The sequence below is a fragment of the Hyperolius riggenbachi genome, chromosome 10 (assembly GCF_040937935.1).
Source record: "Hyperolius riggenbachi isolate aHypRig1 chromosome 10, aHypRig1.pri, whole genome shotgun sequence".
Classification (NCBI taxonomy): domain Eukaryota; kingdom Metazoa; phylum Chordata; class Amphibia; order Anura; family Hyperoliidae; genus Hyperolius; species Hyperolius riggenbachi.
In genome coordinates this window covers 180,169,979-180,197,002 of record NC_090655.1, presented here as the reverse complement: position 1 = coordinate 180,197,002, position 27,024 = coordinate 180,169,979, and the positions used below count along the sequence as shown (strand labels likewise).

General features: G+C 47.1%; 1 protein-coding gene across 5 annotated transcripts in view; it reads right to left on the bottom strand.

The window, feature by feature from the left end:
- Positions 1-27,024, bottom strand: part of RASSF4 (Ras association domain family member 4) — a 395,766-nt gene that overhangs the window by 33,621 nt on the left and 335,121 nt on the right. For all 5 annotated transcript variants that reach the window (XM_068255316.1, XM_068255318.1, XM_068255319.1 and 2 more), the window contains 2 exons: positions 21,178-21,229; positions 17,676-17,797 (listed from right to left, as the gene is read on the bottom strand). In XM_068255316.1, coding sequence (XP_068111417.1) covers positions 17,676-17,797; positions 21,178-21,229 — 174 coding nt within the window. The remainder of the gene's footprint in view (positions 1-17,675; positions 17,798-21,177; positions 21,230-27,024) is intronic.

Genomic DNA, 27,024 nt, shown 5'->3' with positions numbered 1-27,024 from the left:
ATAATAGTCAAGAAGAGTTTGGGGGCAGAGGTGTCAATGCAGATTATAACTCAATAACCCAACAATACTCCGTTCTATAACGGAAAAAATATCCAGGAACTCTGCAGTCAGTAGCACAGTTGAAAAGGGGGCTCTTTTAACGATGCGCTTCTCACAATAAAAGAGTAAAAAAAGGGAGGGAAAGAAAGCCCCTAGAAACAAGCACCACTTAAAGATGCAAAAATAGTTTATTTAATATTCCACATAAATAAAGGACACAATGAGAAACAGCATACAACTAAAATCAAGTAAAAAACGGCAAGAAACCACCCACTGCTGCAAGTGAACAATGATATCAATTATAAATAATGATGATATGGATCTTCAAAAAAAATCACATAATGTTGTATAAACAATAAAATACACCTGATGGCTGGATATACACTATCCTCAACATATATTAGGATATGCAACAATAACAGCAGAGTGAGCATCTATTTAGAGCTCACTAATGCTTGAACCCGAGTTCAGTATAAATAAGTGTGCAGAATAGCAAATGCATACATATAGGAAAAAACACAACAACAGACCATAATCTTAAATGTGCTAAGTGATAATAGTAGTAATACACAGAACTGCAATATGTAAACCGGAGCAGCCTATAAATAAAGTGCATAAGAGTGAATGGAGTGCAAAAAAAGAAGATACTTATCCCCAGGGAACATGCATCAGGTCAGGTGTAGGCAGCAGGGTGAGGTCGGTTCCCCTCAGGACAATCCCGCTAGCTCCGCGGGCGTCACCCCGCTTTGAAAGGAGAGAGGACACCGCCTGTGCATTTTTCTTACATGCCCTGAGTGTTGAAGAACCTAGAAGGAGAGCTGCAGGGATGTGTGGATTGACACTGGCAGAGCCAGAAAACGCATTTGCCGATCGTATTAGGCTGGCCAACTGTTTCGGTGAGCGTGTATAGTTTCTCATGAGGATGCTGTGAAGAGTTTATTGGAACTGTATGGAGATTTGAGAAGATTTAGATTTAGAGACTCTCTAATGCTAATCTCAGTGGCCATTCCAGCTTTATATATAGCTTTTTTTTTACAAAACTGTGAATATTTTTTTGGGTGTAAACCAGGCTATGTAGTAGTGTGATACACTTTTTATAATACTCTATTTAGCATGAGTTGTTTAGCGCATTGCCCTTTTTTATGGTTATTAAAGTAGCACAGTTGACCAACACCTTTAAGGATATGTTCATACTTTCTTGCTGTCTGTTAAAATACTTTCCTGTTTAATAAACTTGTGATCAGGAGACAGACCACCCAGCCAATCTCAGATCGTCAAGCAGGACACTGGGCTTTCGTGAGTTGTTACACCTGTTTGCTAGGCACCTTACTTATATGGGATGAGGTCATTGGTTACTTTACCAGGGTGTGTATCTTGGCCCAATTAGTTGCATATTTGCATATTAGGGGAGTAAGTTCTCCATCAGGTCCGCCGGATGCTGCTGATCTGGGATTGGCTGGGTGGTCTGTCACCTGATTGGCAGTTTGTTGAACAGGGAAGTACTTAAACAGACAAAGTGGTCTAGTTACAGATTGATGTTTAACTGGCACTGCACGGCTTGATAAAGCACATATATCGCGAAACAATGGAGCGGTTGAAGAATATAGGCAACATCATGCTTTTTTCAATTGAATAAAGAGCTATTTATACATAATATGGTGCTGACTCAATTTGGGACTACATACTTTCTTGCTATGCATACTGAAAAAAAGAAAGTCACCATCTGAGCTCTCCTTAACTACAACAGATGTGAGAAAATAATATATTTAGCTACTAAGCAGTAATACAGATCATGACATCAATATAAAAAGCAGTCAATGTTAACACTGGGGGGAAGCAGAGGTCAAAAGTACTTCAGTCTGCCCACACAGCTGAACTTGGGAGAGGCTGGATAGCCCTTTCCACATGGGACTTATAAAAATTGGTTCTCAGCTTAGAAGGCTTGAGTCACTGAGATATGATCTGATTGGGTGTTATCCAACTTCCTGTCCAAGTGCACTGCAGAGGATATGCCATGCTTACTACACGGTTAATTATAGAGTGTTTTGTGATTTTTAACTTATTAACTTAACTTATTAGCACTATTTCCACCCTTGTCTTAATTGATATTCATAGCATTTTTTACTTTCATTTGTATTTTACATCTATTGTACATTTCTCCTTAATTATTATATTAAAAATAATGTAATATTACTTTCAGAGTCCAGCATTTCTGAAGAAAGTGGGGTGGGCTGAATATAAAAAAACAATTTTAAAGCTCATGTTTTTGCTATCCTGTGCAGTAATTATACTCAAATGTGTTTCAGATTGCAAGTGTTAAAGGGACACTTAAGTCATCCCAAAAAAATGAGTTTTACTCACCTGGGGCTTTCAATAGCCCCCTGCAGCTGTCCGGTGCCCACGCCGTCTCCCTCCGATCCTCCTGGCCCCACCAGCAGCCACTTCTGGTTTTGGCAACAGGAGCCGACAGGCTGGGAACGCGAGTGATTCTTCGCGTTCCCAGCCGCAATAGCGCCCTCTATGCTGCTATATGCTATACGATATATGCTATAGCAGCATAGAGGGCGCTATTGTGGCCGGGAACGCGAAGAATCACTTGCGTTCCCAGCCTGCCGGCTCCTGTCGCCGAAACCGGAAGTGGCTGCCGGCGGGGACAGGAGGATCGGAGGGAGACGGCGTGGGCACCGGACAGCTGCAGGGGGCTATTAGAAGCCCCAGGTGAGTAAAACTCATTTTTTTGGGATGACTTAAGTGTCCCTTTAAGCATTCTCGAAGGAACAAAAGGGGGTGTGAAAAGAAATCAAGAGTCAATATGGTGTAGCAAATGTATGACAAAGGGATTAAGACAATGTAAATAATTATACTCGCATTTGAGTGCCACAGCCGTGGCATAGCTGTAGGTTGGTGCGGAGAACAAACCTGACCCCACTCGGGTTAAAAAGTTGCTTGCTGCAGTTATGAACAAGACAACAAAGGGATATACCCTCCATAAAAGACACTATGTGTACTTGTTTCAGAGGCACGAAAGTGAAATAAAATTATATAAAGCTGTTCAAAAATATCCTCCTTGGGAAAAAATCTCAATGGTGAAGTAAAGAACTGTCATTTTATTGGTCTAAATAAACAAAACTCTCATAGATTGCAACACGTTTCTCAATCTCCAATGAGCTGTAGTAGAGCCTAGTGCCTCATGCCTTTACTGAGGAGCTAGGCTCTACTACGGATTATTGGAGATTTTTCTCTCTTTATTTGCCTGAAGTCGAGAAACGTGTTGCAATCTATGAGAGTTTTGTTCATTTGGACAAATAAAATGACAGTTCTTAAATTAAGGTAAGTTTGCCTTTATGTCCTTAACTGCTTATAATAATTTTATTTCACTTTGGCACCTATGAACTATGTATAAGAGGAACTTTAACTTCACCCCAATCATTAGCCGATACCGTCTTCCCACAAGAAATCTTTACCTTTTCTCATATCAAACATCAGGGCCATCTGTGTGGCTGATACTGTGGTAAAAACCTCCTCCATGGTGCGATGTCAGGGCCCTAGCCCTAAGGCCAGTTTCACACTGCAAACTGCAACAATAGGCTTTTGGGGGAATACCACGTTACTATGCGTTGTTCCCAATCTGGCATTTGGCCAAGCAGGAAGTGACGGGCACTTGCGGTCACAGAAGCGTATTGTAAAAATATGCTTCCGTGCATGCGTGCCGCAACGTTGCGACGGAAATCCCTGCATCGCCATAGACTAGCATGACTTCTGGGCCGACATAGATCACATTGCCACAGAAGACACGCGGTAACAAAGTTTTGGAGCCACGTCCGATCGAGCACCGCGACACAGGTAATGTGTTTTCCCCCATAGGTTCGCATTGGAGTGCGGTAATAGTGCGTCAATTTGATGCACCGCCCAATGTGAAAGGGCCCTGACAGTTCCTGGTTTGTAAAGCTCATTGCGCCGTGGGAAATAATGGTTATTTCAAACTGCTCAGTATTCTCTCTATACACACACATACATACATACTTACATATATCCTCTAGATTGTAAGCCATTGGGCAGGGTGCTCCTCCTTTTGTGTCCTACCTGATCATGCACCACCATTACTGTGCACCCATGCTATGCATCTGAGTGAACCTAACTTGCCTAATCTTCATGCTCCATCCAGTGACTGACTAAGCATTACCTGGTACTCATACTGTGCTGTGTGATCTGGTTTTCTTGTATTCCTGTATCGTCATATTGCTGTATGTCTCCCCTGAATATTGTCTGTAACCTAAATTAATGTTCAGCGCTACGTAATATGTTGGCGCTTTATAAATACAATAAATAATAACAATAATATATATATACACACACTGTACATACTGTACATACTGTATGTATGTATATATATATATATATATATATATATATATATATATATATATATATATGTCCTACTCAAAAAATTAGCATATTGTGATAAAGTTCATTATTTTCTGTAATGTACTGATAAACATTAGACTTTCATATATTTTAGATTCATTACACACAACTGAAGTAGTTCAAGCCTTTTATTGTTTTCAATCCAGTGTAAATCTCTGCCATCCAAAGTAATCCAATTGTTCTGGTTGGTTGTAGTTGAAGCCTTAGTCGTGATGGGTGGAAATTCTCTGTATTTTGGGTCCAGTTTCAGCACAAATAGGTTTAAAGGTGTGGAAATCTGAGACAGGGTCTGGAGCAGCTTAAAGGGATACTTAAGTCAAAAATAAAAAATGATTTTTACTCACCTGGGGCATCCCTCAGCCCCCTGAAGCTGTATGGTGCCCTCGCAGCCTCGCTCCGATCCTCCTGTCCCCGCCGGCGGCTACTTCCGGGTTCGGCGACAGCCGCTGACAGGCTGGGAACGCGAGTGATTCTCCGCGTTCCCAGCCGCTATATCACCCTCTATGTTGCTATAGCGTATTACATATACGCTTTTGCTGCATAGAGGGTGATATAGCGGCTGGGAACGCGGAGAATCACTCGCGTTCCCAGCCTGTCAGCGGCTGTTGCCGAACCCGGAAGTAGCCGCCGGCGGGGACAGGAGGATCGGAGCGAGGTTGCGAGGGCACCATACAGCTTCAGGGGGCTGAGGGATGCCCCAGGTAAGTAAAAATCATTTTTTATTTTTGACTTAAGTATCCCTTTAAGAGAGCTGCAGCCCGGCTGGGCGCGCTCAGTTTTAATATTGATGATTTTGGCATACAGCTCATGAAAACCCAAAATTCCTATCTCAAAAAATTTGCATATCATGAAAAGGTTCTCTAAACAAGCTATTAACCTAATCATCTGAATCAACTAATTAACTCTAAACACCTGCAAAAGATTCCTGAGGCTTTTAAAAACTCCCAGCCTGGTTCATTACTCAAAACCACAATCATGGGTAAGACTGCCGACCTGACTGCTGTCCAGAAGGCCATCATTAACTCCCTCAAGCAAGAGGGTAAGACACAGAAAGAAATTTCTGAACGAATAGGCTGTTCCCAGAGTGCTGTATCAAGGCACCTCAGTGGGAAGTCTGTGGGAAGAATAAAGTGTGTCAGAAAACGCTGCACAACGAGAAGAGGTGACCGGACCCTGAGGAAGATTGTGGAGAAGGACCGATTCCAGACCTTGGGGGACCTGCGGAAGCAGTGGACTGAGTCTGGAGTAGAAACATCCAGAGCCACCGTGTACAGGCGTGTGCAGGAAATGGGCTACAGGTGCCGCATTCCCCAGGTCAAGCCACTTTTGAACCAGAAACTGCGGCAGAAGCAGGTGACCTGGGCTACAGAGAAGCAGCACTGGACTGTTGCTCAGTGGTCCAAAGTACTTTTTATCGGATGAAAGCAACTTTTGCATGTCATTCGGAAATCAAGGTGCCAGAGTCTGGAGGAAGACTGGGGAGAAGGAAATGCCAAAATTCCTGAAGTCCAGTGTCAAGTATCCACAGTCAGTGATGGTCTGGGGTGCCATGTCAGCTGCTGGTGTTGGTCCACTGTGTTTTATCAAGGGCAGGGTCAATGCAGCTAGCTATCAGGAGATTTTGGAGCACTTCATGCTTCCATCTGCTGAAAAACTTTATGGAGATGAAGATATAATTTTTCAGCACGACCTGGCACCTGCTCACAGTGCCAAAACCACTGGTAAATGGTTTACTGACCATGGTATTACTGTGCTCAATTGGCCTGCCAACTCTCCTGACCTGAACATCATAGAGAATCTGTGGGATATTGTGAAGAGAAAGTTGAGAGACGCAAGACCCAACACTCTGGATGAACTTAATGCCGCTATCGAAGCACCCTGGGCCTCCATAACACCTGAGCAGTGCCACAGGCTGATTGCCTCCATGCCACGCCGCATTGAAGCAGTCATTTCTGCAAAAGGATTCCCGACCAAGTACTGAGTGCATAACTGAACATAATTATTTGAAGGTTGACTTTTTTTGTTTTAAAAACACTTTACTTTTATTGGTCGGATGAAATATGCTAATCTTTTGAGATAGGAATTTTGGGTTTTCATGAGCTGTATGCCAAAATCATCAATATTAAAACAATAAAAGGCTTGAACTACTTCAGTTGTGTGTAATGAATCTAAAATATATGAAAGTCTAATGTTTATCAGTAGAGTTGGGCAGAACGGTTCGCCTGCGAACGGTTCCATGCGAACTTCAGTGGTTCGCGTTCGCGTCCCGCAGGCGAAGTTTTGCGGAAGTTCGGTTCACCCCATAATGCACCATGAGGGTCAACTTTGACCCTCTACATCACAGTCAGCAGGCCCAGTGTAGCCAATTAGGCTACACTAGCCCCTGGAGCCACTCCCCCCCTAATAAAAGGCAGGCAGCGGCGGCCATTAAGCTCACTCGTGTGCCTGCGTTAGTGAGAGTAGGGCGAGCTGCTGCAGACTGTCTCTCATAGGGAAAGATTAGTTAGGCTTAGCTTGTTCCTGGCTGCATACCTGTTCTGTGAACCCACTACTGCATACCTGTTCAGTGAACCCACCACTGCATACCTGTTCTGTGAACCCACCACTGCATACCTGTTCTGTGAACCCACCACTGCATACCTGTACTGTGAACCCACCACTGCATACCTGTACTGTGAACCCACCACTGCATACCTGTTCAGTGAACCCACCACTGCATACCTGTTCTGTGAACCCACCACTGCATACCTGTACTGTGAACCCACCACTGCATACCTGTTCAGTGAACCCACCACTGCATACCTGTTCAGTGAACCTGCCACTGCATACCTGTTCTGTGAACCTGCCACTGCATACCTGTTCTGTGAACCCACCACTGCATACCTGTTCAGTGAACCCACCACTGCATACCTGTTCAGTGAACCCACCACTGCATACCTGTTCAGTGAACCTGCCACTGCATACCTGTACTGTTCAGTGAACCCGCCACTGCATACCTGTTCTGTTCAGTAAACCCGCCACTGTATACCTGTTCTGTTCAGTAAACCTGCCACTGTATACCTGTTCTGTTCAGTGAACCCGCCACTGTATACCTGTTCAGTGAACCTGCCACTGCATACCTGTTCTGTTCAGTGAACCCGCCACTGTATACCTGTTCAGTGAACCTGCCACTGCATACCTGTTCAGTGAACCCACCACTACATACCTGTTCAGTGAACCTGCCACTGCATACCTGTTATGTTCAGTGAACCCGCCACTGTATACCTGTTCTGTGAACCTGCCACTGCATACCTGTTCTGTGAACCCACCACTACATACCTGTTCTGTTCAGTGAACCCGCCACTGCATACCTGTACTGTTCAGTGAACCTGCCACTGTATACCTGTTCTGTTCAGTGAACCCGCCACTGTATACCTGTTCAGTTAACCCGCCACTGCATACCTGTTGTGTTCAGTGAACCCCCCACTGCATACCTGTTCTGTTCAGTGAACCTGCCACTGTATACCTGTTCTGTTCAGTGAACCCGCCACTGCATACCTGTTCTGTTCAGTGAACCTGCCACTGTATACCTGTTCTGTTCAGTGAACCCGCCACTGTATACCTGTTCAGTTAACTTGCCACTGCATACCTGTTGTGTTCAGTGAACCCACCACTGTATACCTGTTCTGTTCAGTGAACCTGCCACTGTATACCTGTTCTGTTCAGTGAACCCGCCACTGCATACCTGTTCTGTTCAGTGAACCCGCCACTGCATACCTGTTCTGTTCAGTCTGTTCTGTCTCTCATAGGGAAAGATTAGTTAGGCTTAGCTTGTTCCTGGCTGCATACCTGTTCTGTGAACCCACCACTGCATACCTGTTCAGTGAACCCACTACTGCATACCTGTTCTGTGAGCCCACCACTGCATACCTGTACTGTGAACCCACCACTGCATACCTGTTCAGTGAACCCACCACTGCATACCTGTTCAGTGAACCTGCCACTGCATACCTGTTCTGTGAACCTGCCACTGCATACCTGTTCTGTGAACCCACCACTGCATACCTGTTCAGTGAACCCACCACTGCATACCTGTTCAGTGAACCCACCACTGCATACCTGTTCAGTGAACCCACCACTGCATACCTGTTCAGTGAACCTGCCACTGCATACCTGTACTGTTCAGTGAACCCGCCACTGCATACCTGTTCTGTTCAGTAAACCCGCCACTGTATACCTGTTCTGTTCAGTGAACCTGCCACTGTATACCTGTTCTGTTCAGTGAACCCGCCACTGTATACCTGTTCAGTGAACCTGCCACTGCATACCTGTTCTGTTCAGTGAACCCGCCACTGTATACCTGTTCAGTGAACCTGCCACTGCATACCTGTTCAGTGAACCCACCACTGCATACCTGTTCAGTGAACCTGCCACTGCATACCTGTTCTGTTCTGTGAACCTGCCACTGTATACCTGTTCTGTTCAGTGAACCCGCCACTGTATACCTGTTCTGTGAACCTGCCACTGCATACCTGTTCTGTGAACCTGCCACTGCATACCTGTTCTGTGAACCCACCACTACATACCTGTTCTGTGAACCCACCACTACATACCTGTTCTGTTCAGTGAACCCGCCACTGCATACCTGTTCTGTTCAGTGAACCTGCCACTGTATACCTGTTCTGTTCAGTGAACCCGCCACTGTATACCTGTTCAGTTAACCCGCCACTGCATACCTGTTGTGTTCAGTGAACCCGCCACTGTATACCTGTTCTGTTCAGTGAACCTGCCACTGTATACCTGTTCTGTTCAGTGAACCCCCCACTGCATACCTGTTCTGTTCAGTGAACCTGCCACTGTATACCTGTTCTGTTCAGTGAACCCGCCACTGTATACCTGTTCAGTTAACCCGCCACTGCATACCTGTTGTGTTCAGTGAACCCGCCACTGTATACCTGTTCTGTTCAGTGAACCTGCCACTGTATACCTGTTCTGTTCAGTGAACCCGCCACTGCATACCTGTTCTGTTCAGTGAACCCGCCACTGCATACCTGTTCTGTTCAGTGAACCCGCCACTGCATACCTGTTCTATTCAGTGAACCAGCCACTGTATACCTGTTCAGTTAACCCGCCACTGCATACCTGTTGTGTTCAGTGAACCCGCCACTGCATACCTGTACAGTTCAGTGAACCTGCCACTGCATACCTGTTCTGTGAACCCGCCACTGCATACCTGTTGTGTTCAGTAAACCCGCCACTGTATACCTGTTCAGTGAACCTGCCACTGCATACCTGTTCTGTGAACCCGCCACTGCATACCTGTTGTGTTCAGTGAACCCGCCACTGTATACCTGTTCAGTGAACCTGCCACTGCATACCTGTTCTGTGAACCCGCCACTGCATACCTGTTGTGTTCAGTGAACCCGCCACTGCATACCTGTTCTGTTCAGTGAACCCGCCACTGCATACCTGTTCTGTTTAGTGAACCCACCGCATCAGTGCGCATACCTGTGCAGTTAAGTGAACCCACCTACCTATGTGAGTGCACGCAGTGTGATATACCACTCCGTGCATACCCGATATGGACAAAACAGGTAGAGGAAGAGGTAGTGCCAGAGCCAGAGGAAGGCCACTCGGCAGGTCTGTGCGAGGTCGTGTAAATGTAATTTCGTGTGGACCTGGCCCACAGTACAGTGCTCGGAAGAAGGCACGTCCCATCACCTTCCAAGATTGTCAGGACGCGGTTGAGTATTTAGCGACACAGAACACCTCATCTTGCTCAGCCACCAGCGCTACTACTAGCACCACTTCCACTGCATTTGACACTTCGCAAGAATTATTTAGTGGTGAAATCACTGATGCACAGCCATTGTTACAGCCAGATGAATTTTCACCAGCTCATATGTCTGAGTTACGCAGCAACACTATGGATGTAACGTGTAAGGAGGATGAAGGACCTACTGATGGTGCATGTTTGGATTTTTCTGAGGCAAGCGAAGCTGGGCAGGATGATTACGATGATGACGATGATACGGATCCTCTGTATGTTCCCAATAGAGGAGATAAGGAGGGGGACAGTTCAGAGGGGGAGTCAGAGAGTAGTAGGAGGAGAGAAGTTGCTGAAAGAAGCTGGGGCAGCTCTTCGTCAGAAACAGCTGGTGGCAGTGTCCGGCACCATGTATCGCCACCTATGTACAGCCAGCCAACTTGCCCTTCAGCATCAGCTGCTGAGGCCCCCATAGTGCCCACATCCCAGGGTGGCTCAGCGGTGTGGAAATTTTTTAATGTGTGTGCCTCAGATCGGAGCAAAGCCATCTGTTCCCTCTGCCAACAAAAATTGAGCCGTGGAAAGGCCAACACTCACGTAGGGACAAGTGCCTTACGAAGGCACCTGGAGAAAAGGCACAAACAGCAATGGGATGGCCACCTGAGCAAAAGCAGCAGCAGCACACAAAAGAAAAGTCACCCTCCTTCTCCTCTTCCTCCTTCAGGTGCATCATCTGCTTTTGCCGCTTTTTCCCTTGCACCTTCACAGGCACCCTCCTCCACTGCCCTTGAGCGCTTCCTGCTCCTCTGCCCACAGCAGCAGTCAGGTGTCCGTGAAGGAAATGTTTAAGCGGAAGAAGCCAATTTCGGCCAGTCATCCCCTTGCCCGGCGTCTGACAGCTGGCGTGGGGAACTGTTAGCTCGCCAGCTGTTACCATACCGGCTGGTGGACTCTGAGGCCTTCCGTAAATTTGTGGCCATCGGGACACCGCAGTGGAAGATGCCAGGCCGCACTTATTTTTCTAGAAAGGCCATACCCCAACTGCACCGTGAAGTTGAGAGGCAAGTGGTGTCATCTCTTGCGAAGAGTGTTGGGTCAAGGGTACACCTGACCACGGATGCCTGGTCTGCCAAGGACAGGCAGGGCCGCTACATTACGTACACAGCCCATTGGGTCAACCTGGTGAACGATGGCAAGCAGGGCGCAGCGGACCAAATTGTGACACCTCCACGGCTTGCAGGCAGGCCTCCTGCCACCTCCTCTCCTCCTGCTACATGCTCTTCGCTGTCCTCCTCCTCCTTGGCTGAGTGGCAGTTCTCCTCTCCAGCTACACAGCCCCAGCTCCGCAGGGCCTATGCTGCATGCCAGGTACGACGGTGTCACGCCATCTTAGACATGTCTTGCCTCAAAGCGGAGAGTCACACTGGAGCAGCTCTCCTGGCTGCTCTTAAGAAACAGGTGGATGAGTGGATGACCCCGCACCACCTGGAGATAGGCAACGTGGTGTGCGACAACGGCAGCAATCTGCTTGCCGCTTTGCATATGGGGAAGCTGACACACATACCCTGCATGGCACATGGCATGAATCTAGTTGTTCAAGATTTGTGTCAAAGTACCCTGGCTTAGCGGATGTCCTGAAGCAGGCCAGGAAGTTCTGTGGGCATTTGAGGCGGTCTTACACAGCCATGGCACGCTTTGCGGAAATTCAGCGGAAAAACAACTTGCGGGTGAGACGCCTGATTTGCGGTAGCCCGACTCGCTGGAATTCGACCCTGCTCATGTTCTCCCGCCTGCTAGAACAGAAGAAAGCCGTCACCCAGTACCTCTACAACTACAGTAGAATGAAACAGTCTGGGAAGATGGGGATGTTCTGGCCCGACAACTGGACACTGATGAGAAATGCATGCAGGCTCATGCGGCCATTTGAGGAGGTGACCAACCTGGTGAGCCGCAGTGAAGGCACCATCAGCGACTTGATTCCCTATGCTTACTTCTTGGAGCGTGCTGTGCGTAGAGTGGCGGATGAAGCTGCGAATGAGCGTGACCAGGAACAGTTACGGCAGGAACAGGCATGGGACCAATTTTCATCAGACCCAGCTGTTTCCTCAACACCTGCGGCAGCACAGAGGGGGGAGGAGGAGAAAGAAGAGAAGTCGTGTGCAGAAGACGAGTCAGACTCAGATGATGATGAGCAAGGTGTTTCTTTGGGGGAGGAGGAGGAGGGGACGGCGGCAGGAGAACAACCGCAGCAGGCGTCGCAGGGGGCTTGTGCTGCTCAACCTTCCCGTGGTATTGTTCGCGGGTGGGGGGAGGAGGTTAACTTACGTCACGTCACTGAGGAAGAGCAAGAGGAGATGCATGGTACATCTGGATCCGACTTTGTGCAGATGTCGTCTTTTATGCTGTCCTGCCTGTTGAGGGACCCCCGTATAAAAAACCTCAAGGGGAATGAGCTGTACTGGGTGGCCACACTACTAGACCCTCGGTACAGGCACAAAGTGGCGGACCTGTTACCAACTCACCTGAAGGTGGAAAGGATGCAGCACATGCAGAACAAGCTGTCAACTATGCTTTACAATGCCTTTAAGGGTGATGTGAGTGACAGCACAACGCCAGCAAGGTACCACTGCCACTAATCCTCCTCCCGTGTCCACGCAGTCAAAGACAGGACGCTCCAGCGATCTCATGGTGATGTCGGACATGCGGACGTTCTTTAGTCCAACGCCTCGCTGTAGCCCTTCCGGATCCACCCTCCACCAACGCCTGGAACGGCAGGTAGCCGACTACCTGGCCTTAAGTGTGGATGTAGACACTGCTGTGAACAGCGATGAGGAATCCTTGAACTACTGGGTGCGCAGGCTTGACCTGTGGCCAGAGCTGTCCCAATTTGCCATCCAACTTCTCTCCTGCCCTGCCACAAGCGTCCTGTCAGAAAGGACCTTCAGCGCAGCTGGAGGCATTGTCACTGAGAAGAGAAGTCGCCTAAGTCACAAAACTGTTAAGTACCTCACCTTTATCAAAATGAATGAGGCATGGATCCCGGAGGGCTGCTGCCCGCCCCAAGACTAAGTCAGTCCCCGCACACACAGCATCTCTGCCTGTACACCGTGTGACTGGCTGCCTGGCCTGCCTCAAGAAGACTAAGTCGCTCCCAGTCCCTCCACACAGCATGTCTGCCTGCAGGCCGCTTGACTACCTTCTCCGCCACCACCAACAGGGTCCGGGACTCCAGGCGGATTGCTGAATTTTTTAGGCTGCTGCTAGCAGCGGCCGCTGTAATAATTTTTCTGGTGCGTGTACATGACTGCCTAATTTTTCTGGCTGCACTGCGGGCAGCTGCAACAACAAAAGAAAAGGCATGTACATGCGCCCATTCCCCTTCGTGATCATTACCTTGCCGTGGTGAAGGGGCTTGCGTATCACAATGAAGCAATGACCGGTGCCTAGATGAGTGTCTCGGGGGGCACACCCACGATAATAAGGTTGTTGCCTCATTGTGGTCAGACCAAATTTGATCAGCTGGACAGTCACTGTTCTGTCATTCACCTACATCAGCCAGGCAACCATATGGGCTGTAAAGCCACCAAAACCTGCACTCTCGCCATGGTGCGCACCAGTCCAGCACGGCCGTCACTATACAAACAGCTGTTTGCGGTGCGTTACACGGTGAGTTTGGTGTGTCAGTGTGAAGCAGTACCTTAATTACACTACCTGATTGATGTATACACATGCAAGATGTTTTAAAGCACTTTAGGCCTGTCATTTAGCATTCAATGTGATTTCTGCCCTTAAAACGCTGCTTTGCGTCAAATCCAGATTTTTCCCGGGGACTTTTGGCATGTATCCCACTCCTCCACCTGGGGGGTCCAGGTGTTAGACCCCTTGAAACATCTTTTCCATCACTTTTGTGGCCAGCATAATTTTTTTTTTCAAAGTTTCGCATCCCCATTGAAGTCTATTGCGGTTCGCGAACTTTTACGCGAACCGAACCTTCCGCGGAAGTTCGCGAACCCGGTTCGCGAACCGAAAATCGGAGGTTTGGCCCCACTCTATTTATCAGTACTAGCAGGCATTTTTCAGAAAGCTGCGACTCAAGGAACACTACCATGATAAGGAAGCTTGTGATTCAATGGATAAAGGACCAAAACGCACCAGATCTAAAAAGAAGAAAAAAAGATGGACCCCCAAAGAAGGAAAAAACCCGGCCCTGGATAAATACATCAACAAATTCAGACGCAGAATCTCTGACAGGATCCTGAGTAAAAGAAATACACAGGCCCAGAATGTAACACCACAGAAGCGACAGGCCATCAGATCCCTTAAGGAGAATAAGGACATTATTATTAAACCAGCGGATAAAGATGGTGCCATAGTCATAATGAACACCTGTGACTACATCCAGGAGGCACAAAGACAATTATCCAACACCGCTCACTATGCCAAATTACAGGGGGACCCCACAAAAGGCTACAGGATGGCACTCAATAGGATGGTTAACAGATTGCCTGCAAACATCAGACAACATGTAAGGACCCTTATCCATGAAGAGCCTAGAACAGCCTGCTTTTACATGCTTCCCAAGATCCACAGAGAGGGAAACCCAGGCAGGCCCATAATCTCAGGGAGCGGAACTTTTACAGAGAACATCTCAGGGTGGCTGGAAAACATCTTGAAACCTCTTGTCTGTAAAAGACCCAGCTACATACAGGATACCACCCACCTCCTGAACAAACTGACAGCCATCGGCCCAGGCCAGTACCTGAGGGAACCATACTGGCCACGATGGACGTGGAGTCCCTGTACACGAACATTCCCCATGACGATGGTATTGCGGCCTGCCATAAATATCTTCAGGGTCAGGGCATACCTGTAAAGCCTATTGCTGGACTGATCAAATTCATTCTCACTCATAATTATTTCACTTTTGGACAGGACCTCTATTTACAGCAGATGGGCGTGGCAATGGGTTCGCGATTCGCACCACAGTATGCAAATCTCTTCATGGCCAAAATCGAAGAGGAATACCTAAATGCATGTGGCATAAAACCCATGGCCTACTTACGCTTTATTGATGATATTTTAATCATCTGGTCCGCAAGTGAGGATGATCTTCTCCAGTTCCACAGGAACTTCAATGCCTTCCATCCTACAATCAAATTGAAACTTACCTACTCTCACACAGAGATTAACTGTCTGGACACCACCATATACATCAGGGGTAACAACATACAAACCTGTGTGTTCGCAAACCTACAGACCGTCCTACATACCTAAGATATGACAGTTTTCATCCGAAGCACATTAAGAACTCTATAATTTACAGCCAACCTGTATGGTACAACCGGATTTGTTCTGACAGGATGGACAGAGACAAGCACCTGGATCACCTTAAGAACACTTTCATTAAACAAGGTTACAGTCCTCCCATGGCTGAGGCCCAAATCAGGAAAGCCAGCAACATCCCCAGGACTGAACTCCTGAAATATAAGCAAAACCAGAAAGAGGAACGTGTCCCTTTGGCTGTCACCTACAACCCACACCTGGAAATCTTAAGGAGGATTGCTAAGGAACTTCATCCCATTTTACACAAGGATCACAGACTGAGAACGATATTCCCTAAACCTCCACTCTTGTCATATGGGCAACCACACAATCTAAAACAGATGATTGTCAGGAGTTCTTTGAATAGGCCTCAACAAAACGGAATATCACCCTGCCGACAAAAAAATATGTGGGAACTGCAGACACATTTAATCCCCTGACAGGGTAACGATACCAGGTTCACAACTTGGAGTACAGAGTACAAGGTAAATTTTCCTGTGGTTCCACCAATCTGGTATATCTGATCATGTGTGCTAAATGCTCCAATGTTATGTACGTGGGAAAAACTGGACAAACTCTGCGCAAACGTATGAATGGACACAGGCACACTATTAATGATACCAAATCTGGACTCCTAGTTGCTACACACTTTCGGTCCAACGGACACAGCATGGATGATCTTCGTGTCACTGCCCTGAAGGGTGGCTTCAAAACGTCAAATGATCGATTAATAGAAGAAACAACATTTATAAATTGGTTCAAAGCTGTGCAGAACGGTTTGATTAAGGACAACAACTTCTTATATTGGGAGGAGGCTGATGACATTTAAACTTTCTCAGCCATTCTAGCTGAACTTGTGAACTAAGAATTTACGATACCTCTGGGTCAATCCTTATCCCAGGTCTGTGAGCACCGAGTAAACAAGGATCCTTATCTTACCTAACAACCTCTAACCCCATTGAGATGGTCTGTTTGAATTAAGGCATCATAATGACATGTATTTATGCTTGAAAAAAATATCTGTTTTCCCTTTTGATTTTGCATGTATAAAGCTGTCTGTACCACCAGCTTGAAAACTAACAGGATATAAGCCTGACAAAGGCTGCAAGGCCGAAAGCGTGCTTATTTTTATTCATTTTTAGTTAGCCAATAAATGGTAGCATCCCGATTTAAAACTTCTTGTGTTTATCAGTACATTACAGAAAATAATGAACTTTATCACAATATGCTAATTTTTTTTAGAAGGACCTGTATATGTGTGTGTATATATATATATATATATATATATATATATATATATATATATATATATATATATATATATATATATATATATATATATATATATACACCGTACACATGGGTATTAGATAGTGACAGTTGGTGCCACCTTTTTTTCTTTCCTTGTCTGCCAGTAGTAAAAATTATGTCCCACAGGCTCATTGTGGTTCAAACATGAACAAATTAGGTGGCGAGTATCATTCATTTAGGGGGAGTGGTGCACCTAATGATGTGCATACAGCTGGGCTATAAAGGAGGAGAGCAAAGAGACGAGCAGTGACCAGGAGAAGGAGCAGATGGACACAGGGCAAGGGCTATGGAGGTGAGTTATACCTACATATAGAGGCAAATGTTGTACAGGTCAAAGATAGGTGAACTATAATTTACTCATATTATATGTACTGTATGTTATGAGTGCATTTAATTTATGAACCCAAGCTGTAACTTCAAAACTTAACAAATATTGATAAAAAAGCCAGATACTTACCTAAGGAGAGGGAAGGCTCTGGGTCCAAATGAGCCTTCCCTCTCCTCTCCCGCTGCCCTCGGGAGCAGTATTTGACTAATTTGGTCAAATACTGCTCATTCCGCTGGCGAAGGTGGCTTTGGAAAGTGTTCGGGAGGCCGAGTACTCTCTCTCTCGGGCACTCGCACGTTTGCAGTATGGAGCCACCTGTCTTCAGGAGGACTTGGAGCCAGCGCCACACCGAGGGCACCGGGAGAGGAGAGTTCCCTCACCTTATGTAAGTATCTTATTTCTTTTTTTTTAAAAACAAGTCCTATTAGCTTTAAAAGTAAAAACTAAATTTAAGGCTAAGTGATCTACCGTATCTTAAATAATTGAGGATATCTCAAAACTTACATCATGTGAGACCTCTACTCCCAGATCAGTCTCCATTATGAATAATTTTGCAATTCGCTCACAAGGTCCATGCAGTATTCTGCAAATAAGTGGAAAATCTGTATCTCCTAATTTAGTTCTTTCTGTGAATAACAAAAAAAAAATCATGTAAAAAGGGTTAATTACGACAGCTGTCTAATCTTTTATTCCAGACTACAAATATGAAATTTCGTAAAAAGTTAAATGTTCTGCCTAAACAACCAATCAACATTTCTATACTACGATACACATCGCAAACTTGTGCAAGTAAAACACATGGAAATAAAAAAAGAATAATTGGAGGGTAAAATTGTTTTTTTTTGGCACAAAGATGGGGATCTACATATTAGACAGTGTGGTCCTTATGACCATATCATTATTCAGGTCTTGTTCTTCTTGTAGGATGGAAGCATTTTTCCTAAGTGATTTTCAGTGTACTTGCAGAATCCCCACTCAAATTTAACTGAATGAGGCAGAAACGCAATTGTACCAAAAATCATGCATGCAGTGTGTTTGCATTCTGTCGAGAACTGCATTGCACTAGTGGGATTAGCAACTTGCGCTGTCTATAAAAAAAAAGTGCATATCATTGTATTTCCCTAACCCTAACTTCCTGCAATCATTGCAGGAAGTTAGGAACAAGGCCCAAGTCATCATATCTATATCTAACTATATACAGTACATAAAATCGGACGTGTGCGTGTATATGTATGTATGTGCCGCCATCACTCGAAAATACCTTGACCAATTTAAATGAAACTTGGTATACAGATCACTTTCTACCTGGGAAGATATGTTATGGGGGTCCCAGGTCCTTCGCCCTTGCATGCCTAAGTGGAACCACAAATAGCCAATCAGATTTCACCTATTGACGTCAATGGGAAAATTAAAAAGGCTTCCATTCTCACAGTAATAAAGCCCAAAAGCTCAGAGTCCCCAAACTTGGCACAATTGGTCACTTGGTGAACGGAGTTAAAAATTCAGGGAAAGTGGGCGGAGCATAAAGCTGCCAATGAAATTTCAGCCATTTATTTCAAATGGGAAAATGCAAACTACAGCCATTCTAATGGTGGCCATGCATGGTACAATTTTTTCATACAATCTTACCATTTCTATGTAGTATTGTAACGATTGCGGAATCGTCTCCGTGGTCAGCGCACCAGACGTGTGCTGACGCGGCGGATTTCCTCCACAAGCGTATAATTGAGGACACCCAGGCTAGGTGCTATGCACCTGCAGAGGGAAATTCCTGTCGGCAGGTGGAGCTGTGGAGTGCAGAGGAACAGCTCCTCTGCCCTACCACACACGCCAGACAGGAATTGTACGAAGGGAAGAAACGCAATCGCAAGAGAAGCGATTGAGAGTGAGCACAGAGACAGATTGTGTGTGTGTGCATAAAACTAGTCGCCAACCCGCGACTGTGCGCACACCACAGCAGATATGAAGTAGGAACGCGATCGCGAGAGGTGCGATCGCCAGACGTGACACAAGGTTACAGCAAGGCGGAGCACGAGAGTAGCAAAGGCACAGCAAATAATACAATGAGGAGATACGGAAAACAACAAACGCTAGCTAACCGCGAACACCGCACTCATTCGCAACAGTGCACGCGGTTATGCGCGGTCTCCACGTGATAAGCACAATAGAGACAAGCACGCCTAACTAACCATCGACAGACAAACATGAAACAGAGGACGCGAACGCTTGCTAAACGGTTACCTCACCGAGCCTCCAGCAAGCGGTCGTAGCAGACAAGACAGACACACGAAAACAGGGACAAGCGAGAGATAGGATCCACAGCACTAGCGAGAAGTGAGTGCGATCCAGGTACAGAGTAGCAGAACAGAAGGATCCACAGCACTAGCGAAAAGTGGCTAGCGCGATCCCAGGAGACAGAACAGAAGGATCCACAGCGCTAGCGAAAAGTGGCTAGCGCGATCCAGAGAGGCAGAACAGAAGGATCCACAGCGCTAGCGAAAAGTGGCTAGCGCGATCCAGAGAGGCAGAACAGAAGAGATAGCTGGTAGCAACCGCTGCACCAGCTATGCTCCAAGAACAGAGATCAGAACGACTTCCTATCGACCACCGCTGGGACAGGACAATCGCAACAGACAAACAAAACAGATAAACAATCCTAACTGCACTAGGGAAATCTGCCTAGCACAGTTTCCAGTAATTACTCTAAGATAACTTCAACAAGAAGTAGCATGGCTGACACTCTCTAGGAGTGTGTACTACAAACCCTGAAGGAATGACCAGCAAAAGACTGTGGGTAATCCCAACCTTTATACTGCCAGTCATCACAGGAGGCAGGTAGGGGATTTGCATAACGAATGTATGCAAATTCCTCAGCAGCAAGCTGCAGAACTGACAGAAGGTCTCTCTTAAAGAGACCTGCAGAATGCAGACGTGAACTGTGGTCAAAACGCTGCCTGTCTGCACAGGCAGCTGAGCAGATTCTCACAAGTATAAGGGTAAATTAAGTGAATATACTGAAAGGATAATTTAGGGAGTTCCCTTATACTCCATAGAATTGGTAAGATTGGATGAAAAAATTGTACCATGTATGGCCACCATTAGACTGTTCAATCGCAAGGTTTTCAAACTTGGGACAGTTGGCTTTGGGTGACTGGGATTAATATTCAGGAAAGTGGGTGGAGCCTACAACAGCCAATCAAAATTCACTTATTGATTTTCACGGGGAATGTTTAAATTGCTGCCATTCTTACACGTTTAATGGCAGAGGACTCAAGAATGCTAACCAGGGTTCAAATTCAGAAAAGGGTGCAGAGCCACAAACAGCCAATCGGATTTGTTTGTTTGATTTCAATGGGAAAATTTAAACGCATTCTATTCTCACATCATTGAGGTCAAGGACCCCAAAGCTCATAAACTTGGTTATTGAGTGACTGTGTGTCAAGGTTAGAAAAAGTGGACGGACCCAACAACAACATACCCACAACAACGCTGGGTCTTCAGCTATTAGACTATACAAACTCTAAAAAATATAAATTGCACATGTAGCAAATTTAATGAAAAATATATTCCCAGTAAGGTCACCATAACAGAAATGAGAAGAAATTCATGGTTATTACTAGGTACCGTAATTCCCAGTGGTGTTGATCCAGGGATTTTATCTGATTGGAGTCGGGAAGGAATTTTGTCTCTTTTGGAGCTAATTGGACCATGCCTTGTAAGAGTTTTTCACCTTCCTCTGGATCAAAAGGGATATGTGAGGGTGCAGGTGTAATAAGGTGTACCTTATTTTGTGGTTATACTTATACTATGTAACTATTCTCAGGTGTAATAGTAGTGTGATAAAAAAAATACTAAAATTAAGTATTCTGATGCAAAAGTAAGTTTAATGTGAGCGGTCCAATCAGTTCCATGGCCAATCACGGTGGGGTTGGAGGGGGCGTTTCCCAGGCAGATGGATACACATGCATACAGCAAATGGCTTGGAACTTATTATTATAGATCTTACCGCCTGTCTCATGAACAAAATATAGTCCAAATTCCGAAGGGCTGTTTTCTACCTATATAGAAGAAAACATAAGCACAATTGACCTATAATTTGAAACATGTAACATAAGCAGATATTTAATGACTTGTCAGCAAAATTTGAACTGAACGTTTTGACAACTGACAAGCTCTTTATCACGATCTACAAGCAAACTGAAAGGGAAGGGAAATGGAAGAAGCAGAGTTAAATCAATATGCGTTTTGTTTAGAGGGACACTTAAGCCAGGAATAAAAAAAATCAGTTTTACTTGCCTGGGGCTTCTACCAACCCCCTGCAGCCATCCCGTGCCCTCGCAGTCACTCACAGAGCCTCCGGTCCCCCGCCCCAAGCTAGTTTCGTTTTCCCTGACAGACCTTGACGAGGAGTAGGTGGGCTTTCTGCGCCTGCGCAGGCCTGGCCACGCGTATCCTTCTTCATGTTCCCGTCCTCAAAAGCGTCCTGCACCGGCCTAGGACCCTATTGTGGCCAGTCCTGTCAGCGAAATCAAAACTAGCTGGCGGCAGGGGGCAGGAGGATCCATGACTGCGAGGGCACGGGATGGCTGGAGGGGGCTGGTAGAAGCCCAAGGAAAGTAAAGCTGATTTTTTTATTCCTGGCTTAAAGTGAACCTCCGGACTAAAAATCTACTCAGCAGAACTGAAAAGGCTTGGTGTTTCTTTAACAGTTTCACAGCAACAGAACTTTGTTTTTCTTACCAAAGCATCATTTTTAGCTGCATTTTTATCTAAGCTCCACCCATCAAAGAAAAAAAGCCCAGGCTTTTTTTCCCTGATGCTGTGCAGAGCATGATGGGATTTCCTATGTTGTTATTCACGTTGCCTAGCAACTGGGAGAGGTGATCAGGACACAGGACAGTTGGAACTGTGTCATATGCTCCCTGTCACCTCCTTTCAACCAAAAATATGGCTGCCATCATGAAATCAAACATTTGCCTGTTCTTTTAAAACAGTTTGGGTAAGAGATTATATTACCTATCTATTTTAATTAACATAACTAATGTAACTTAATGACAGTATGTTTGTTTAGGATGAGTTCCTCTAAGTGTCCCTTTAAGCATATAAGATATGCTTAACATAAGATTCATAAGATTCTTACCTTGTTTTATGTGCATACCTAATTATCTCTTGTAAAGTTTTGTAGACAGAAAATGCTAAATGGGAGTACTAGCTTGTAATAAAATACATAAAAAAAAAGAAAAAACACAAAACTTTGTGACTTACGCAGCTCGCTGTCGCTGCTAATGGTTAGGCATGCTAAGCTATCATAGGGTTAGAAGTGTTTTGTTGGGCTCCACTGTTCGGCTGGGTATTGAGTGTTGTTCTGGAAACCAGTCAACCTAGTCTGGCTGCTACTTTTTCAGCTACTGTTTGGGCTGCAGTTTCATGAACTCCTGTCTGATGTTTTTTTTTTTTATGTGTGCCCCGATTTCTTCAGGTATGGAAGCTCAGTGAGTGGCTCTTGTGAGCTCCTTACTGCAAGGTGACACCCAATCCTGGGCCTCCAGCCTACCCAAGGTAACCAGGCAATTTACTCAGTAGAAGAGTTCTTTAAAGCCATGGGGTTACTATCAGTGGTGCTCAAATACCCCTTTTTAACCACTTCCCGACCGCCCACTACACAGGGGCGGCGGGGAAGTGGAGCCCTGCAGGACGGCCTCACCCACAGAGGCGGCAGTCCATTTAAGGGCATGGGCGGAGCGATCGCGTCATCCGTGACGCGATCCTCCGCCCGGGATCGAAGCACGGGCATTTTGTCTCCGCTCGCCGGCCACTTAGCAGAGCCGGCGAGCGGAGGAATCCGCAGGATCAGCCAATCCCTGAGTATAAGGCACTTTGTTAGGTAAACAAAGTGCCTTATACGTGCTTCCTCCTCGCCTCGTGGTCTCATTGTTCCAGAGACCACCAGCGAGGAGGAAGCACTTGTAAGTCTCACTGCACGCAGCTTGATTTTGCCCACAGCCTCCCTGATCACCCACCCCAGGCCTCATACCCCCCCTGATCACCCCAGCAGACCCCTGCCCAGCACCCTTGCACCCCTGCAAAACCCCCACCCCCCCCACCTGCCACTAACTAGCGACGCTGCCCCTTAGTTTAGGTCCCTAACTGCCTCCTAGTCACCCCTGATCCCCCCTCCCTACCTTTAGATCACCCCCACACCCCATCCCAGACTACCCCCCTGTATACTGTATACATTTGTATACAGCTACATTACCCTCTGATCCCCCTCTGATCCCCCTCTGATCACCTGTCTATCACCTGTCCATCAGCCCTCAGCACCCCCACCCATCAGAGCAGACCCTAACTGCCCCGCGGGGGTAACCGATCACCTGCCCAGGCCCTCGATTGCCCTCGTACCCCCCTTCTGATTACATCCCCTGCTGTTTGTTTACATCTGTCCTCCCCAGCAATCACTAACTGATCTTTGATCAGTAACCCCCTGTGTCTGCCTCTCATCAGATCAGGACTCAGTCTGCCCCGTGCAGGCTCCTGATCAACCCCCCATCCCCTCAAATCGCCCTCAGACCCCCCCCCTAATCACCGTCCAAGTGCATTGTATTTGACTGTGCTGCGCTTGTATTCGATTGTGCTGCGCTTGTATTCAATTGTGGTGTAATTGTATTTGATTGTCCCGTGATCGGCTTCGATTGCCCCGTGATTGTTTGATTGCCTGAGACCCCACTTCCCGCCACACCCAACCCCACCCTCCCCCCACCACACCCAACCCCACCCCACCCCCCCCCCCCCCCCCCCCCACCACCACCTCCAACCACCACCTTCCGAGTGCATCAGATTTGCTTGTGCTGTGATTGGAGTCGATTGTGCTGTAATTGTATTTGATTGTCCCGTGATCGACTTCGATTGCCCCGTGATTGTTTGATTGCCTGAGACCCCACTTCCCACCACACCCAATCCCACCCTCCCCCATCACCTTCCGAGTGCATCAGATTTGATTGGGCTGTGATTGGAGTCGATTGTGCTGTAATTGTATTTGATTGTCCCGTGATCGACTTCGATTGCCCCGTGATTGTTTGATTGCCTGAGACCCCACTTCCCGCCACACCCAATCCCACCCTCCCCCATCACCTTCCGAGTGCATCAGATTTGATTGGGCTGTGATTGGAGTCGATTGTGCTGTAATTGTATTTGATTGTCCCGTGATCGGCTTCGATTGCCCCGTGATTGTTTGATTGCCTGAGACCCCACTTCCCGCCACACCCAACCCCACCCTCCCCCCCACCACACCCAACCCCACCCCCCCACCCCCCACCACCTCCAACCACCACCTTCCGAGTGCATCAGATTTGCTTGTGCTGTGATTGGAGTCGATTGTGCTGTAATTGTATTTGATTGTCCCGTGATCGGCTTCGATTGCCCCGTGATTGTTTGATTGCCTGAGACCCCACTTCCCGCCACACCCAATCCCACCCTCCCCCCATCACCTTCCGAGTGCATCAGATCTGCTTGTGCTGTGATTGGAGTCGATTGTGCTGTAATTGGATTTGATTGTCCCGTGATTGTTTGATTGCCTCTGAGACCCCACTTCCCACCAACCCCAATACCTCTCAAATACTCCCTTTTTGCTAGGTAGGTGCTCTTTTTTTCTGGGTAGTCTCGGAGGAAAACCCCATAAATTTAGCAATCCAAAATGGCAAGAAGGGGGCTTTCCGATGACGAGGTATACAGGTACATGGACCAGTCGGATGAGTTCTTTTGGGAAGAATCATCCGTCGAATCTTCCGGGTCCGATTTTGAACCTGTAGAAAGCAGTGGTTCCCTGACCGATAGTGATGACGAGGCTATGGTCCCGGCTAGAGCCAGGCGTACCAGACCCCAAGTCGTTAGACCGCAGGTGGCGCAGGATCCGCCTCAAGGGCAGCAGGGTGGTGCTAGCGCTGTTGATAGTTTTCTTGGTGAGGCAGGCACCAGCAGCGCAGCATCTCCTGGACTTAGTGCCAGTGCTTCCGTAGACCCTGACGAAGTGGTGAGCGTCAGCATGGAAGTTGAAACTGGTACGGTGGCAAGTGCAGTAGTACCCCCGTCGCAGCCACCAACAAGAAGACGGGCCCGTAGTACCCATAGACTCCCAGAGGTGCTGGCACAACCAGATTGGCAATCCCCTGATTCCGCCGCACCCGTAGTGCCCCCTTTCACCGCCCAGTCTGGAGTCCAGGTGGCGACAGCTCATCTAGGAACGGCCCTAGACTTTTTGCAGCTGTTCATCACCCAGGTTCTCTTGGACTTAATTGTGGTTGAGACCAACCGTAAAGCCACACAATTCATCACCGAGCACCCGGAGAGCATGTATGCCCAGCCTTTCGGGTGGAAACCAGTCCAAGTTTCCGACATTAAAATCTTTTTGGCCCTTATCCTTCACTTGGGACTAATGAAACAGAATGTACTGCGGTCGTATTGGTCTACGAACCCAGTAAATCATGTTCCCTTGTACCCTGCTGCCATGTCCAGGACACGATTTGAGTCCATCCTGCGCTTCCTGCACTTCAACGACGACAAAACCTGTCATGAAAAGGGCCACCCTGCTTATGACCGGCTCCACAAAATTCGGCCCCTCATAGACCACCTGTCATCAACATTTGCAGATGCTTATATCCCTGAACAGAACATCTGCGTAGACGAGTCCCTCTTACGCTTTACCGGGCGCCTTGGCATCAAACAGTACATCCCAAGCAAGCGCGCCCGGTATGGGGTGAAACTGTATAAGCTCTGTGAAAGGGCCACAGGCTATACATGTCGTTTTAGGGTCTATGAGGGAAAAGACTCAAAATTGGAGCCGGTCGGATGCCCTGACTACCTGGGGAGCAGTGGAAAGGTTGTGTGGGACTTGGTGTCACCCTTGTTCCAGAAGGGGTACCATCTTTTTGTGGACAATTATTACACAAGTGTGGCCCTCTTTCAGCACTTAAAGTTAGAAGGAATCCGATGCTGTGGCACTGCGCGGCCTAGTCGCCAGGGCTTCCCCCAACGGCTCGTTACCACCAGACTTTTACGGGGGCAGAGGGTCGCCTTGCGTACTGAAGACCTGCTCGCGGTGAAATGGAGGGACAAGAGGGACGTTTACTTTCTGTCCACCATTCACACAGACACGACAGTCCAAATTCAACGGGCAACTGCGGTCATTGAAAAGCCCCTTGTCGTCCACGAATATAATGTCAACATGGGAGGGGTGGACTTCAATGACCAGAGGTTAGCGCCCTATTTAGTTACCCGGAAAACAAGACGCTGGTATAAGAAAGTGTCTTTTTATCTGATTCAATTGGCAGTTTACAACAGCTTTGTTCTCTACAGTAAGGCTGGGAGAACTGGATCTTTCCTCCAATTTCAGGAAGAGATCATTATGGACATCCTGTATCCAGGAGGTGCCAGGCCCCCCCCCCCAGATGCAACTAGCCGACTGCATGGAAGGCATTACGCCTATCAGCTTCCGTGTGCCCCAGGTCAACGCATCCGAAGAAAACGTTGCCGTGTCTGCAGCAGGGCTGGAACAAGGAGTGACACCGTTTATTATTGTCCCCGCTGTCCTGACCAGCCTGGTCTATGCGTAGGGCCGTGTTTTGAGAGGTACCACGAGCAGGTACACTATTAGAACCTAGGGAACTCCAGACACAGGAGTAGGCACACACTCAGTGGTCTTTCGCACATTGTCGCAGGGAGAGGAGAGGTAAGCTTGAAGACCAAACGGGTAAGCATAAAAATGGGAAGAAGGATCGGTTTCCATGCTTGATATTGCTGATCTGTCCTGGGTTGGCGATATAAGACGGCATGTTTGAATTTCCCTTGAGTGTGGACACCC